We start from the raw sequence: 15,225 nt of genomic DNA on the forward strand, positions 1-15,225 counted from the left end.
TTCAGCTCACACATCGACCAGTTGGTTGACATATTACGGGCTGTGCATTACAGTTCTGTCAAGACATGCTCCAAGGCTGCGACAAAGACATCCGCATGCTTCTCTTCGAAGGCCAAAGTCGGACGGAGGCGCACGGATCGTTCCGCACAGCCACCTACATTGCAACCAGCTAGCTTGAGTTTTTTGAGCATGTGGTCCCTTGTCTCGGTGTCGGGGAGATCCCAGGCAATGAAAGTGCCGCGGTGGCGGCCACGTAGGCGCTGCATGAGATGCGGATATTGGGCGCGAAGGGCGTCTAGTTTTGTGTAGAGATAGTCACCGACGCGAGCACACTGATCAGGGAGCTTTTTGTCGATGACTTCTTGGCCAATGGCGCCGGCAATGATCATGTGGGCCGGATCGCCACACCAGGTATTGAATTGGCGGTATGGCTTGTTGGGGACAAAAAGAGGGTCGTGAAAGAAATAACCTGCGGACTGGAACTTCTTGGAAAAGGTCACCATGTCGCAGGGCGGCTGTATGTTAGCCCATTCGTGGCACCAGAATTTCCCCGTTGCACCCACGCCCGTCTGAACTTCGTCGATGATGTATACGACGCCGTGTTCCAGCGTGATATCTCTCAGGCGCTGAAGGAAGTAACTGGAGGCATGGTGGTCCCCACCCTCTGATTGAATAGGCTCAATGATCAGGGCAGCGATTGGAACATGCCATGACTTAATAATCTCTTCCACGATCGCCAGACAGCGATCGTCTTCCTTGCGGTTTACCTCTGTATGATCATTGAGCGGATACTCGTACGAGGGATAGTCTGCATGGGGCCATGGGAACGAGGGAAAGTCAAGCTTGTGGATGGGTTTTGAGCATGTGGCGGAACCAGATGCAAAGAGCCGCCCATGGAATGCGCTCTTGAACGAAAGCACTGCTAGTTGGGGCGAGCCTGGCGCCGAATTGCCCATGACGCTTGACAGTTCTTCCGCGGAAAACTCCTTGTCGTAGCCGCGCTTCTTCGAGCGATAATAGATGAAAGCAGCTTTGAATGCCAGCTCATTGGCGTCAGATCCCGACAGCCCCGACCACACTTTGTCCTGGCCTGCAGGCGCCAAGCGCAGTAGTCGTGCCAGAATTTCCCTGAGATCGCAGCCCGGGAAGTTGCCCAGCGCAGGTCGGTTGACCAGGGCCCGCACCATCTCTGAGGAGGTTGCTGCCTTGATCAGCTCAGGATTGTTGTAGCCAAGTGCGATGGAGGCAATCTGGGCATACATGTCCAAGTACATGTTACCGTCCACATCTGCAATGTAGTTACCAATGGATTTATCGTAGTCCGCCACAAAGTATGCGGCACGGCTATCAAAGACCCCTTCGAGGTCACGGATAGCCTCCTGAGACTTAGGCCCAGGGATCGTATCCGTCACTACCTTTGGCGCCGTTGGTTCATCAGGATAATAGGAATTGGAGACAGAGGTCATTTCAAAGTGAGTCTCCTTGCTGAATATAGCCATGAGTCAGGCATAATGCTACAGAGGCCAGTTTTATATCCAGTAGTCGAACGTAGCTGGCCCGACTTCAAATAGCACAGGCACTGAGCTACTGGTTCTCGTGACCCGGCCATTCACTGTGTGCGTCACACAAGAGGTAAGTCATCATACACAGACATAACCTCTGGGCCCAATACGGCATCTTCCGGGCGTTATCATAGACCGAGAGAATGTTGGAAACCTCTATCAGTTACAGGAGTGGGACAAGTAAAAGAAACAAGCGATCGAAGTATTTACAAGTGGTCATAGCTCATTCATTATGTACATTAACTGGAAGGTGTGGGGTATAAAAACGCAAGTCCCCACGGCTGAATTTCTGGATCATGGACAAATCTCTTGCTCTTGCCAGGTCTCAAATCCGGTGATCTCGTCCGGAGTTCTTATAAATCTCCAGCGCTCACCGCCGCTTCCGTTCTTCAAATTGAGGTAGTCTACCTGATCCACACACAGGCAGACCAGTCCGAAGTTTTCGCGGCCCGTATCCTCACCTGCGCCGTCCACCCCGCGCTGTATCTTGTCTAGCTTTTGCGCCATGGTCGTAGTTAGTGGCGTGCCCGGGTGAGGCCTTCGAAACTGTGACTTCATGTTTCTGGACAACTGCCCCCATTGACGGCTGAGCTCCAGTTTCCACTCCCTGGCGGACGGAGGCCGGTAGTCTTGCACCATCAGCACGATGTCGTCACCCGACGACTGTGTTGAGATGCGCGAGAGCTGCGCGGCGCTGTGGTCCTCGCGGACATCCGCCGCCTTGTTGCGATAATCGGCCAGCTCCGCCTCATGCGCCGCCGCCAACGTCTCCATAAGCCCCGCGTTATGACCACACACGCTCGGCGCGAGAATCGGGTACGGGATCACATCAGGCCCGCGGGGCTTCCAGTCGTATTCAGTCGCCACGACTGGCAGCTGTCCCTCGGACAGTACGAAGCACGACCCGCTTATGCGATACTGCTCCCCAGTCTGCGGAAAATAAAAGCAGCCCTCGAAGGGTGCCAGGGTGCCGCGCTTGCCCGGGTACGACCCGATCTCCTTCACTTTCTCTCCCCGAAGGTCCGTGGTAAATGTGAGAATATTGGTCTTTCTGTCGTGGAAGAGGAAGTCCCGAAAAACCACCGTCCTGCACCTTGGTCGCAGCGTGTCGGGGTCCACGGTGCTGAAGCTGAACGGCGTGAACGGCTGCGGATGGTTCTTGACCGACTGCACAAATATCGGCACCCAGGGCGCCATCTGGTGTATCATGTCGCTCGCTCGATGTGCTGCGTTCTGTCCAGCGTCACTAGCTATTGTTTTTTACCTGCTCGAGACTGCGACCTCTGCTCTGAACCAGTATAAAAATCGGCCCACGAGAGAGTCACTTCCGCAGGGCTACTCCTTTAATGCAGCGCGATTGGGCAATCCCCTCCGGGCAATCTTGCTGGCGGCGCCTTAGAGGTAACCTCCGGCACCAGCTGGCGCGGTGCGGGCCTGGCAGACCTCTATAGAACCTGGCGCCGGAAAAATTTTCCAGGCCGAGTCACATGATGTCCAGCGCAGCCGCTGGTGTGGATCGGACGCTAGCAGCCTAGCATAATGTTACGTTACACAGCCTAGACAATTGGCGGCAGAGCCACTAAATAGTCGGAATGCGCGCGGGCACGCGCTTCCGGGCCTTACTCATCCTTCTGCTGCAGAACCTTGTCCAACGCAGATAGGTTAGGGTTTTCCCTGATGCGGAGCCCCCCGGACGTGAGGTGCTTGTACGAGAACCAGGCCGCAGAGCAGACAGCCGCGCCCATCGCCACAAATAGCGGGGCAAGCTCTAATGGCACCGAGATGCCACTCTTCTTCTTCTACCGGGTGTTAGTAGTGCACGGGTCAACTTGCGCGGGAACGCCACATACAGTTGCATTTAGTAAAACTTGGGCAGCTCTCATAGTGTCGAATTTGGTTGCAGAGACTAGTTTCCGGCTTTTGGCAGAAGCCCAAGAGTCGTTAGTAGTTGTCTTGACTTTTAATATCAAGGACCGATGGTCGGCCCACATCAACCAACGATCACCATATACGTTGCCTCGAGGGTATCGCCAGCTCAACGGCGATGAGTCCTCGAGCCAGGGCAGGCCCACGCAGAGCGCGCGGGTGGGGCGGAGCGCGGCAACGCGGCAGCAGCATCGCCGAGGCGCGCGTGGCCGCGGTCTGCAAAATGGCGTGAGCAGCGGACAATAGCGACCTTTTGATTGGCCAAGCCAGGCATGCGGGCTATGGCATGCAGGCGGAGTACGTAACAGACTATATACAGGGGCGCATGCCGGCGGCCGCACGGGCTACATCACAGGCCATGCATATTTTCGGAGATGAGCTCGTAGACAAACCATTGGACGGCCATGGCCGGCACCACCTTCACCAGGTTGGCCGTGAGGCCCTTGTAGTAGCCACGGAGGCCCTCCTGGCGGCCGATGGTCCAGAGCGCGTCCGCCACACTGGCGTAGCGGAAGCCAAGCTCGCTCTGTCCCATGGTCAGAACCTGGAAACGCCTTCGGAGCAGGTCGAAGGGGTACACGACGGTCTGGGCTATGCCGCCGCTGACCGCGCCGATCGCGAGCTTGGCGGCGGCGACCGAGCCGGCGTCGTAGTCGTGCGGGATCAGGGCCTTGAGGCGCTCGTAGAGTGCGAAGTTGAGCGCCACGAACGGCACGACGCCCAGGCTGGTCGGGTACACGCCGCGGTACCAGCCTCGAAGGCCGCCCTCCTCGCGGAAGATGCGCCTGAGCAGCTCTACGATGCCGGGCGGCCTGCGGATGTCGTGCGCCTTGGAGCGGTGCAGCTTGGCCAGGTTGGCCGTCTGGATCGACAGGCGCGTTCGCACCAGGTCGAGCGGGTAGGTCACGAGAACGCTTGCCCCGCCTCCCAGCGCCCCGCCTACCAGTCGCTCCCAGCTTCTCAGCTGCTCGTGGCCGCTCTGCCCGACGTGGAACACCCTGGTCTTGCAAAACTCGTACACGGCGTACTGCACCGCACTGTACGGGAAGATGCGCAGGCAGTTGATGCCATTGCCGCGGAAAAGGCCCTTGACGCCCTCCTCCTTGTACACTTGCTTCACAGCATGTACAAGCCCGCCATTATACGCGGTGGTCGAGCTCTGAACCTGCAGCAGAATCTTCACTCGCTCCACCGGTGACACCACTGTGCGAGACACCGCGCCACCAACGCCCCCCGCAACAAAGGCAATGAAACCATCATTCTTGTAGACCGTTTGAATGTAGTTTTCGGGTTGCCCCATAGCGCTGTCGCCGACGATGGTCCTTCCTGTTTATGATTCTAGGCTACGGACAGATGGGTGCGGTGATACAACCAATTTTTCAGTAGCTCGCCTTGGCGAGAAAAGGACTCACACCGACGGACAGCAATGGCGGCGAGTCCTTTGCCTGCTAGATCGGACCTTCCGTCATCGCACGCTATTGGCGTTATTTGCTAATCTGGGGTTTACACTGGCGCGGCTGTTCCAGCCAGCCATCTACGTTTGCGTTGCTGTAATCCCGAATGTGGAATTGCGGAAGCGTCTCGAGCACCGACCATTGTCCACCCATAATAAGGTTTCCCAAAGGGTGCATATGATTGTTCCAGGTAGCCGCTTGTTCTGCCAATAAACGCTGAGCCTGTCTGGAACACGGGTGGCCGGTATCGAGTCGAGCGATGCGGCGATGCATACCAGAGCTCTGGCACAGTGATTCAACAGGGATGCGGCTGACAGCAGCGCGGGTGCCCTCGTGGCCTTGCTTGCAATCAATGCCGGAGCGCACGGTGCCGAAGGAGCGGCGGGGGCAGCGCTCAATGAGACACCGACAGCACGGCATACGCCCTTCCGGATGCTGTCATGCTGAGTATGAAACATCGGCCCGGCGTTCTGTCAACGACTGCTCCGATCCCCGCCCCCCAGACTAACAGCTCTGCCAGTCAATGACACCTCGAGCGCGGGATATACCCACCGAGAATTTGGAGGAAGGCACATGCTCTGTTTGAGCGTGCGGCCCCGGTAAGCGCTAGCACCCGTTTGCGCCGCAAGACTAGCCATTGCAGGTAAGCCATGTAGGCATATGCCGCTTTCTTTCAGTTTCCTAGCCATTCCGCATTGGTTCCAGATCTGCAGGGGAGCACTGCATTCGGCAACAGGACTCACCTGGATCTGCGCAATACATGCGAGAGCGGATCTTCCATATGCAATCGGATGCGGCTGTGTACTAGTACTTTGCGTCACGCTTGCGCCATTGCTCAACTGGCCGCGGGTCCAAGGAATGCAATGTGTGGCTGAATCGGTGCCTGAGAAGAAAAGGATGGTGACGTTTGTGCCATTGCTGCCATAGATCTTCGCATTGTCGCAGGAACCACTTCATGTCAGAGCGATGCACAAGTGCCAGCGGTCCAGCATTCTCGTCTTTATTAGCCGGCCCAGCTATCACTAAGAATGCCAACAGACACCCACGCTTCAGGGCTGGAACATAGCTATGATTATGTCGGGCCACACGTGGTATACCAATGTCAACTTGCGTAATTGATACCTATTGTAGGCACATCAAGCCAGCGTGTTTGTAACCACGTGATAGGTGTATCCGGTCTATTCCAGTGACAGTATCGGACTTACAATAACAAGCTCGCGTGGCGTAATGGCAACGCGTCTGACTTCTAATCAGAAGATTGTGGGTTCGACCCCCACCGTGAGTGTTTTTTGTTTTTTTTTCCAAATTAAGTCTGCTCAGGTAAGCATATACCGGACAGGTATTCTACCGGACAGGTATTCGCTAACTGGATTCCGTATGTAGTCTATACATATACATGTCAAAAGGTAGTATGTGGGTTTTCCTGCGAACCGGTTTCGCCATCTGCGCGCGCCACCCGAGCGCGATCCCATACTTGTTCGAGGCCCTTCTTGAATATGTCGATGTTGTAATCCATGACCGTAAGACAGGATTCCATCGAAGTGTCGTATTCCGCGGAGGACATCGAGGAGTCCACAGGGCGTACCAGGGCGACTAGTGCCAGCCCGCGGATCATCTGCCGCAGATATATGACAACACCGTTAACAAGCGTCGACACACTCTTCATCTCGTGCTCCTCGTTTGGGTTTTTATACAGGTCTTGCAGGTCGATGGCCACATCGACAAACTCTGCGCAGACCTCGTAGGTCTGTATGTCCACCGGCGACGAGTCTGTGGCAACATATATCTTTGAATTGATATCAAACAAGAAGCACTTCTCGATCTTGGAATGTTGCACAAGATTGTCCAACATGTTCTCCAGGAAGGGCAGCTCAGGCACCAGCTTCTGTACGATGCGCGAGAAGGCCTCGTAGATAGAGTGGTCAAAAATACTCGTCAGATAGAAGGAAACTTGTACACCCTCAAGACCCAGGTCCAGTAACTCGTCGCCGGTACGCTGCATGATGTCGCGCTGCGTATCTAGCTTGAAGTCTTCGCTCAGACTGTCCACCTTGTGGATCAACACCTCAAAGCTGATCCGTGGGTTCACCTTATACGCATATTCGATGATCATCGCTAGATTCGTCAGGGCATTCAGGTACTCGTCCTGTGAGTCGATCACATATACCAGTGCGCCGACGCTCTTGAATAGGTTCTCTGACTCGTAGCTGGGCTCGAAGTAGTTCAGTTGCCCCGGCAGCTCCATTACTCCTAGGTCAATCAATGTCGAAAAGTGCTCGGATGTTGGGTTTGTCGTTGACTCTAGGTATAGCGTGTCCAGAGGCTGCATATTGTGGAACACTACCTTGCAGATGGATGACTTGCCGCCTCTGTCAATAGTTAGTCTCTGCCCCCGGCCTACATTCTACAGTGCACATACCTTCTGAGACCCATCAACAGTATGGTCGCCTTGGAATCCAGTTCACTCATTCTTCAGCTACCGTTGCCGATCTGTGCGGCACTACTTGCTCGCGTTACTGCAGAGAGAAGGGTTCATGTCCCGGTAAAGACTACACGAGCTCGGGTACATAATTTTTGCTGTGTTCCACAACTTAAACCCAAACATCATAAGAAACATGGGCCAATCAACTTGGCCAACCCACTTGCAGTGATGGTTGCTGCTTAAATTGTTCGAGCTAGGGATGCTGACCCGTATTCATTATGCTCGAGCCGCTTAATCCATCTTAGCTGCTGCAAGCTTATTGTATGGGGATTGTTCTGTGAAAAAAAAGCTTATTTAATCTCATCGGTGAAGAGCTTCGTATTCTCATCAGAGAAAGTTCACCATTGGCAGTCACCAGCAGCAGTTGAATATGTCTCAAAATGGGTTTGATCAGAAGAAGAAGTCCATACTCTCGGGAATCAACTCCGAGGGGCCTGATCTATCACCCAAGGGCGACATTGACTCCCTATGCATACCGATCATTGAGCTAATAAACTCTCATAAGGACATGGTGACGACTTCTTCGTGTTCCGGCAGAGTGAGCGTGTTCGTGGAAGGGCGCAAGGCCGGGTCAAAGCCAGGTGGGAAGGGGGAGGGCGGTCGGTGGCTGTTTGTCAGCCACGACAAGGAGCTGGTGCGGGGCTGGCGCGCAGCGCACGACTTGGACTGGGATGCTGCCCGTGCTGGTGATGGAGATTCCAATGGGCGCTTCATGCTTTACAAATTTGAGCCGTTCATCCTGCATGTCAAGTGCCGGGATTTCGCGGCGGCTGCGCGTCTGCTGCGTGTGGCGATGGCTTGTGGTTTCCGAGAAAGTGGCATTGGTAGCAACAACTTGGTTGGGATACGGATCAGCATCAAATTGGATGTGCCTATCGGTCGCCTAGACGAAAGCACAGATCGGCTTCGTATGTTCGTTTCTCCAGAATACGTAGATCTGCTTGACGAGCTAGCAGTAGGGAAGTTTATGGAGAATGAACGCAAAATGCAAGAGCTATACGAGGCCATCGATGAAGAGATCATCCGCGGGCTACCAGTGCCAGTTACTTCGAAGGACGATGACAAGGCACGGCGTAGGGAACGGAAGCGACGCGAGGGTCTGGAGCGTCAACGACAGCTGCAGGAGGCTGCTAGGGAGGATATCTTATAAATATGATTCTGATTTTATTCAATATAAACTTCTTATTGTACAGTACAAATAGATTTATACTTTATATAGTTGGACTTTGCTAAACAAGAATAAACAGGTAGGTGGCGCTCCCAAAAGTGATTAGGTCGTAATAATGCTCAATATATCAGCGAAGAAAGTACTATGCTTATTAACCAAGAAAGGTATTCGTTGTAAAAGTGAAAGTGAACTTCTCTTCAAAGATGATGATTAATCTACAGTGGTGTCCCTTTAACTAATAACTCAGTGAAATTAAAACACAAAACGTGAAATAGGTACTGGAAGTAAAACATGTGAGATGTATCCTGAATGAGTAGATGCTGAATCCTTTATAAGATCCTCATTCGTCGTCTTCCTCGTCATCCTCATCCTCATGACCCATCAATGCACTGAACATATTTGAAGATGCCTGTGGGGCGGCCGCCTCCTCCTTCTGATGCTTTTGTTGCGGAGGATATTTAGATGAAGACGATCTCATCGTAATGAAATCATCCTTCGAAGGAGGAGGAGCATCTTTCCTGGAACCAGTTCTACCACCCATTGAGTTATTTTGGCGCCTAGATGCAGATCTGGAGCTACCACGCATCCTTCTTTCCCTCTCTTCAGCAGCCTTCTTTGCAGCTTCCTCTTCATGAATTTGCGCAATCGTTTTTGGACCCTCGTCTTTCTTACCACCATTCCAAGAAGCGTTTCTCATGTCCTTCAAATCCAACAAGGAGAACCTAATTCTGGATGAAATTTCACAATCTTCCATTACCTGGTCCAACATGAAGAACAATTGATCCAACAAAGCAGAACCTTCCAAGGTACTACCATTCGGAGTCGTTAGAGAATCACGCTCGAACTGCTCGCCAACGGTAGTCAACAATTCAATCACAGATTCTAGAGTCTCCTCCGAAGGAGTACCGGTTAGGTCCTTCATTAGTCTACGGAAACATTGGAACATCATCTTGGAAGTCAATAAGTTGGATCTGTACAAGAAACCAATGAGGCGTACTAGACCAAGACCTCTTCTCTTTGCAGCGGCAGCCTTGTAGTATTCATCGGACATTAACTTCACTTCGACGGTGGAGCCATCCTCACTAGTTGGAAGCTTGTCAGCCCAGCCCTTTTGGAACTCTGTTTGACATCTATCAAATAGGTAGTGCAAGACCAATATAGGACCGACCTTACCTTCATTCTCCTTGTCCTGGATGTCTTTGTCCAAATCCTTAACAACCTTACCACACAGCTGAGCATACATAGACGACCAATGAGGTTCATCAGTGGCCTTGTTAAAGATCTGCTCAATCACCACCTTCAAAGATTCACCATTCTCTTCCCACTTGGACTGGTTGGCAATGTTAATAATCTCTTCCGAAATAGGATCGAACTTCTCCAAAGTTAGCTTGTTCAACAAAGACTTCATCTTTCTTTCAGCCTCCTCCTTGTCCAAAAGCTCGGTGACTCCATCAGGCGCAAGCTTCTTCTCTGTCTTCTTCAACTTCGACTTTGGAATCCACCTATTAGCACTTGGAACCAATGGAGCAACATCCTTATCCTCTGCTTCTTGCTTCGCTTCACGCTCTTTTCTAGAAGTGTAAGCTCTGTTCTTGCCATCGTCAGCCATGCGCTTCGATTTGCTTCTCTTAGACATAGACTTAGAATTCGATCTGTCACCGAGACGCATTGAACCAGACTTTTTGAAGTTAGAGCCAGAGAACTTATCACCACCCTTACCTCTAGATGATTTGACTGATCCTGGTGGGAAAACAATCTTCTTGAATACAGACTCCTTCCAGGTATCATCTAGCTTTACATTAACCTTATCGCCGAACTGTAACAGAAATTCTGGAGGGTAAGTGTACTTAACAGACGTTTTCTTGAATCTGTCAGATGGAGGCTGCACACTCTCGGGGTACTTGAATGTGTATATGTCTTCGACAGCCGGTAGCTTCTCCAACTTTTCCAAGAGTTCAGAAATAGTCATTCTGTCATCATCAGCTTCCTCTACCTCTTCAGGTTCTTGCGACTTCTCCTCGCCAGCAACAGCCGTGGTTGGTTCAGGAGTGGACTTTTCCCCAGCGGTAAAAGTTGCATCATCTGCCTTCATGTCTGGCTCGTCAATCAATTTTGACTGTTCTGCCTCCGCAGTGGCATCCATTGTATCTAGATGGTCTTCCTCGGAAACCGCAGCTTCGGTTCTGGATCCAGTATCTACATGCTCATTAGTGACCTCCTCTGCATTCGAGGCTGCGGAAGCCGCGGAAGCCGGTGCTTCCTTAGCCTTTTTCAACTTCATTTTTTCAGCAAAAGTCAACACAACGGGCTCCTTTTCGGGTTCAGGTGCTAAGGTTGCGTCAGAAGTCGATGAGGCAGCGGCGGCAGGAGCTGGACTCTCGGTTGGCTGCGATTCAGCGGCAGCATCGGCGATTTCAGGCTTCTCCAATGGGACCTCTTCCTCCGATTTTGCGAGAAGTGGCTCCTCGGGCTTAGCGGCCTCCACTACTGGCTGCTCCTCTTCCTTCACAGTTGTAGTGATGGACTGCTCGCCTTCCTCTGTTGGCTCGTCCTTTTCAGAGACCACAGACGTTTCAGGCTCTTCCTGCGGTTCTCCCACCGGCGTAGAAACCTCGCGAGGCTCAGACTCGGGTGAAGCTTGATGCTGCAAACTCTTGTCGCCTGCAGTGCTCTTCGCACGATCCAGGGCGTCGTCTTCTATAGTCTCGTCGGCGTCGTCGACCGCCTTTTTCTTGGCTAGCATCTCCTTCCTCCGCTTCACCTCTGCCAAGAAGTCTAGCTGTGCCTTCTTGGTGTTCTCATCGGTTTTCTTCTCTTCACCCGTCGGCACAGGGCCCTCGTTGAAAGTGGACACTGTCGCGCCAGCCGTAGTCATAGGAGTCGTCTCGGTGGCGTGTTGGGCTAGGTGGATGGCACTTAGATCTACGTGGTCTCCGGACTTGTTCGTGATCTCGATCTTCTTCGCCACCGGCGTCGTCGTCGCCGATGACGGTGTGCTCGACTCGCTGCTCTCCTGGCTCATCTTGTACTTAGGGTTCAACATGGCTGACGGCACCGCGCTCTCGTACCCCATCGTGGCCGGTGGGTAGTACGGAGCGGGGCTGTAGCTGTAGAAGCCGCCTGGCCCGGGCGCCGCAAAGCCGTTGGCCACCGCGCTAGGGTAGTATTGCATGTACGGAGGCAGGTTCTGTAAGCCGCCGTACTCCGCGCGCTGGCCGCGCGCCCCCTTGCCGTGTCCCTTGCCCTGGTACGGCCGCGCCGTCGCGTAATGCTTCTGTCCCTGCGCCCGTGCTGGCCCGCTGCCGCAGCCCTTGTGAAACTGCCCCCGCGCCCCGTTCTGCTTTCCTCCAAAGTGCCGGGACGGGCCTCCCACCGGCTGCCCGCTCTCCTGCTCATTCGCACTGTCCGACATCCTTTCTGCTATCGTCTGCCCGCAGCTACTCACCAATTGGCGTCCTGTCGCGCGTCTACGTCCTCTGCTGTCTCTGTGCCGTTGCTACCTTCCAAACAGTGCCTCAAACACTAGATCCGAAAGTTTGCCCTGCGCTTAAACGATTACCGGCCTCCCGCGCGTCCTGTCTGTTTCTATGTGACTCTGGACGGATAAAACCTGTCTGACCGATATGGAATATCCTTGGTTCAGACCCTTTAATGCTCTGCAACCCGCTATTAAAGCTGCTGGAGAGATCCCAACAGTGGTGAAGAGACTGCAAAATTTTCCACCGAAAAATTTTGCTTACAGGAGGAGGAGGGGAGGAGGAGGAGGAGGTAAGAACGGGCCGTTGTGAATGATATTTGAGATGGATAAGAGCTATTATACAGGTTAGCTACTTAAAGAGCTTGGCGACGGAGATGGCGGTCTCGTCGTTCTTGTTCATGACCTTGGCGACGGCGAGTTCGAAGTCCTCCTGGGTGACGTGGATGCGGCGTTCGCGGAGCGCGTACATGCCCGCCTCGGTGCACACACCCTTGACGTCGGCGCCCGAGCACCCGTTCATCTTCTCGGCGATCTTGCGCAGGTTGATGCCGCGCGTGAGATTCATCTTCCGCGAGTGGATGCGCAGGATCTCGGTGCGGGCGGCGACGGTGGGTGGGGGAAACTCGATCTTACGGTCGATGCGGCCCGGACGCAGCAGGGCAGGGTCGAGGATGTCCAGACGGTTGGTGGCCATGATGATCTTGATGTTCTTAGAGGTCTCGAAGCCGTCGAGCTGGTTGAGCAGCTCGAGCATGGTGCGCTGGACCTCGGAGTCGCCGCCGCCGGAGCCGCCCTCGACGCGGCTGGAGCCGATGGAGTCGATCTCGTCCATGAAGATGATAGACGGCGCATGTTCGCGCGCCATGACAAAGAGCTCGCGGACCATGCGCGAGCCCTCGCCAATGTACTTCTGCACGAGCTCGGCGCCCGACACGCGGATGAACTTGCAGTCGGTGTGGTGCGCGACCGCGCGCGCGAGCAGCGTCTTGCCGGTGCCGGGTGGGCCGTACAGGATCACGCCCTTGGGCTGGGCGATGCCCAGGCTCTCGAACAGCTCCGGGTGCTTCACCGGGAGCTCGATCACCTCCTTGATCTCCTTTATCTGCTTCGTCAGGCCGCCCACCATGTCATACGTCGAGTCCGGCACCTTCTCCACCATCATAAGCGACACCAGCGGGTCCACCTTGTTCTCCAGCACCTTGTGCAGCACATACGAGTCGCTCTTGAGGCACACGCGCTGCGACACCTTGAGGTCCTTGACGTTGATGTCCTTGGCGATGTCCACAATGTACTTCCCCTCCGGCTGTATCTTGACCAGCACCTTCTTGTCGCTCACAACCTTGACCACCTCGCCGACGTAGGACCCCGGCTCCTGCAGCAGCCGCAGCTCGTCCTTGATGAACCGCACCTTGTCGTTCAGCGCGTTGCGCTGGGCCTCCAGCCGCCGCAGGTTGGCGGTCTTGGTCCGTATCCGCAGCTCGGTCTCCTGGATCTTCTGCTCAAAGTACGGCTTTACGCCGCTGTCGTGCGTGTTCACGGGAACCGTGCTCACCTGAATAGCTGCCATTGCTGTTAACGAAGCGCTGGAACTGTGCACTGTGCTTGCTCGTATGCTGTTGTGCAATTTGCCACCCGAGGGCCCTTTTTAGACGATATCAACTATCATGGGGCACGATCTTGTCTAATGCCAAGTCATCCCGATGAGCACAACGACGAAGAGCAAAATGGAGGGCCCCAAGACCGTGGTGGTCACGTGTGGAGCGACGGTGCCGTTCCCAGGGCTGGTGAATGCGGTGCTCGACCGCCGGGTGCTCGCAGAACTGGCGCAGTGCGGGTTCTCGCGGGTTATGGTGCAGTACGGGCGCGGGTTCGCAGCGGAATTCGAGCGCCAGGTGGGCGCGGCCGGCGCGGTGCGTGCGGCGTGTGATGCGGAGGGCCTAGAGGGCTGCGATGCGCATGCGTGGCGCTGGCAGGGGCTGGAGATCATCGGGTTCGCGTTTCACGCGCAGATGGAGAGCCTCATTGGGACGAGCGCGGCGCTGGTGGTGTCGCACGCGGGGACGGGCAGCATCCTGGACGCGCTGCGGCAGCAGAAGCCGCTGATCGTTTGCGTGAACGAGGCGCTGCTGGACAACCACCAGGAGCAGATCGCGCGCCGGTTCGAGGCGCTGGGGCACCTGTGGGCGATCCGCGCGGACGTGGACGAATTGGCCGGGGCGCTGGCGCGCAGCACGCGCGAGACTCTGGCGCCGCTGCCGCCGGCGTACAAGCAAGGCTTTGCCGAGTTGCTGCAAGATGTAGCTCATCGCTAGACGTAAATACCAAAAAATAAAACCTCCGCGACGGGGAATTGAACCCCGATCCCGCGCGCGACAAGCGCGAATTCTAACCATTAAACTATCGCGGAATTATATCCGTTTAATACTGCGCATTGGTTTTTTAGCGTAAGCAGGGACCACGTGCCCCCGTCGAGCCGATCACACGAGCGGCCTGGCTGCATATGTGCGCCGGCTATAAGTACGCATGCAGGGGAGGAGTCCCAGTTAATGCGTGTGCAGTTCAGTTGCCAGGATCTATTTTCGCTCCGCCAGTGCTCTTTTACCTGTCGCCGATGCACCGCAATTATTATTCGATCCTGCTCTGTTCCACGCTGCTCTCCACAGCGGCCGCCTTGCGCAGGCCACTTGAGCCGGTCATGGACCATGGGCTCGCAAGCGGCCACGATATGCCCCCTCACGTGGAGTCGGAGTATCTCGGGCAACTGTTCAATGAGGACGGCTCGCCCTCAGAGGCTAACATCCTGGATTATATTGGCTACCGCCTGGCTATGCACGATGACAGCAGTGCTGCGGACTACCACGCTGAGTCTGATGGTCTATAAGCCAATTTACTCTGCAGTGGTTATCAGCCTTGTGTTTAGTACAGATCGCGATCACGTGGTGGTCGGCGATCGCGCGTCATGTGGGCGCTGGTCTGCAACACACTGACGCCGGCTATATATAGGCATGAAATAGTACCAGTTATCTGCTCCTTATGTCACCAGCGTTGCTATTCCTGCAGGCATCATCTGGGGCCGGGGCATTTCGGAGGGTTGTCCGACGCAAATGGCTCGCCCTCGCAGGATGCGATCGTAGATCACGCTATGCCTGTTTGTG

At 54.6% G+C, this 15,225-nt stretch overlaps 9 protein-coding genes and 2 non-coding genes across 11 annotated transcripts; 3 read left to right on the plus strand and 8 right to left on the minus strand.

Moving 5' to 3' along the window:
* Positions 1-47: 47 nt before the first annotated feature.
* UGA1 (4-aminobutyrate transaminase) lies at positions 48-1,499 on the minus strand (the record flags this gene model as incomplete). Its single annotated transcript, NM_211678.1, has 1 exon — positions 48-1,499. The coding sequence occupies one exon, from the start codon at positions 1,497-1,499 to the stop codon at positions 48-50; it is 1,452 nt and encodes a 483-aa protein (NP_986616.1).
* Positions 1,500-1,856: 357 nt separating this feature from the next.
* Positions 1,857-2,771, minus strand: AGOS_AGL049C (uncharacterized protein; the record flags this gene model as incomplete). The annotated part of the gene is made up of 1 exon (NM_211679.2): positions 1,857-2,771. One exon carries the CDS (start codon positions 2,769-2,771, stop codon positions 1,857-1,859), a length of 915 nt encoding a protein of 304 aa, NP_986617.2.
* Positions 2,772-3,181: 410 nt separating this feature from the next.
* On the minus strand, positions 3,182-3,445 carry MRA1 (Mra1p; the record flags this gene model as incomplete). Its single annotated transcript, NM_001355355.1, has 2 exons — positions 3,182-3,361; positions 3,413-3,445. 2 exons carry the CDS (start codon positions 3,443-3,445, stop codon positions 3,182-3,184), a joined length of 213 nt encoding a protein of 70 aa, NP_001342234.1.
* Positions 3,446-3,837: 392 nt separating this feature from the next.
* MRX21 (Mrx21p) lies at positions 3,838-4,788 on the minus strand (the record flags this gene model as incomplete). The annotated part of the gene is made up of 1 exon (NM_211681.1): positions 3,838-4,788. One exon carries the CDS (start codon positions 4,786-4,788, stop codon positions 3,838-3,840), a length of 951 nt encoding a protein of 316 aa, NP_986619.1.
* A 1,367-nt stretch (positions 4,789-6,155) lies between these two features.
* Positions 6,156-6,227, plus strand: AGOS_t0180. The gene has a single exon. It is a non-coding gene; the product is annotated as a tRNA-Arg (tRNA).
* Positions 6,228-6,341: 114 nt separating this feature from the next.
* On the minus strand, positions 6,342-7,411 carry GTR2 (Gtr2p; the record flags this gene model as incomplete). The annotated part of the gene is made up of 2 exons (NM_211682.1): positions 6,342-7,311; positions 7,362-7,411. 2 exons carry the CDS (start codon positions 7,409-7,411, stop codon positions 6,342-6,344), a joined length of 1,020 nt encoding a protein of 339 aa, NP_986620.1.
* A 383-nt stretch (positions 7,412-7,794) lies between these two features.
* TYW3 (tRNA methyltransferase TYW3) lies at positions 7,795-8,574 on the plus strand (the record flags this gene model as incomplete). Its single annotated transcript, NM_211683.1, has 1 exon — positions 7,795-8,574. The coding sequence occupies one exon, from the start codon at positions 7,795-7,797 to the stop codon at positions 8,572-8,574; it is 780 nt and encodes a 259-aa protein (NP_986621.1).
* A 358-nt stretch (positions 8,575-8,932) lies between these two features.
* Positions 8,933-12,004, minus strand: AGOS_AGL044C (AGL044Cp; the record flags this gene model as incomplete). The annotated part of the gene is made up of 1 exon (NM_211684.2): positions 8,933-12,004. One exon carries the CDS (start codon positions 12,002-12,004, stop codon positions 8,933-8,935), a length of 3,072 nt encoding a protein of 1,023 aa, NP_986622.2.
* Positions 12,005-12,419: 415 nt separating this feature from the next.
* Positions 12,420-13,637, minus strand: RPT6 (proteasome regulatory particle base subunit RPT6; the record flags this gene model as incomplete). The annotated part of the gene is made up of 1 exon (NM_211685.2): positions 12,420-13,637. One exon carries the CDS (start codon positions 13,635-13,637, stop codon positions 12,420-12,422), a length of 1,218 nt encoding a protein of 405 aa, NP_986623.1.
* Positions 13,638-13,770: 133 nt separating this feature from the next.
* ALG13 (N-acetylglucosaminyldiphosphodolichol N-acetylglucosaminyltransferase catalytic subunit ALG13) lies at positions 13,771-14,382 on the plus strand (the record flags this gene model as incomplete). Its single annotated transcript, NM_211686.1, has 1 exon — positions 13,771-14,382. One exon carries the CDS (start codon positions 13,771-13,773, stop codon positions 14,380-14,382), a length of 612 nt encoding a protein of 203 aa, NP_986624.1.
* Positions 14,383-14,405: 23 nt separating this feature from the next.
* On the minus strand, positions 14,406-14,477 carry AGOS_t0181. The gene has a single exon. It is a non-coding gene; the product is annotated as a tRNA-Asp (tRNA).
* Between the last annotated feature and the right edge of the window lie 748 nt (positions 14,478-15,225).

The sequence above is a fragment of the Eremothecium gossypii genome, chromosome VII (assembly GCF_000091025.4).
Source record: "Eremothecium gossypii ATCC 10895 chromosome VII, complete sequence".
In the NCBI taxonomy this organism is placed as follows: Eukaryota; Fungi; Ascomycota; class Saccharomycetes; order Saccharomycetales; family Saccharomycetaceae; genus Eremothecium; species Eremothecium gossypii.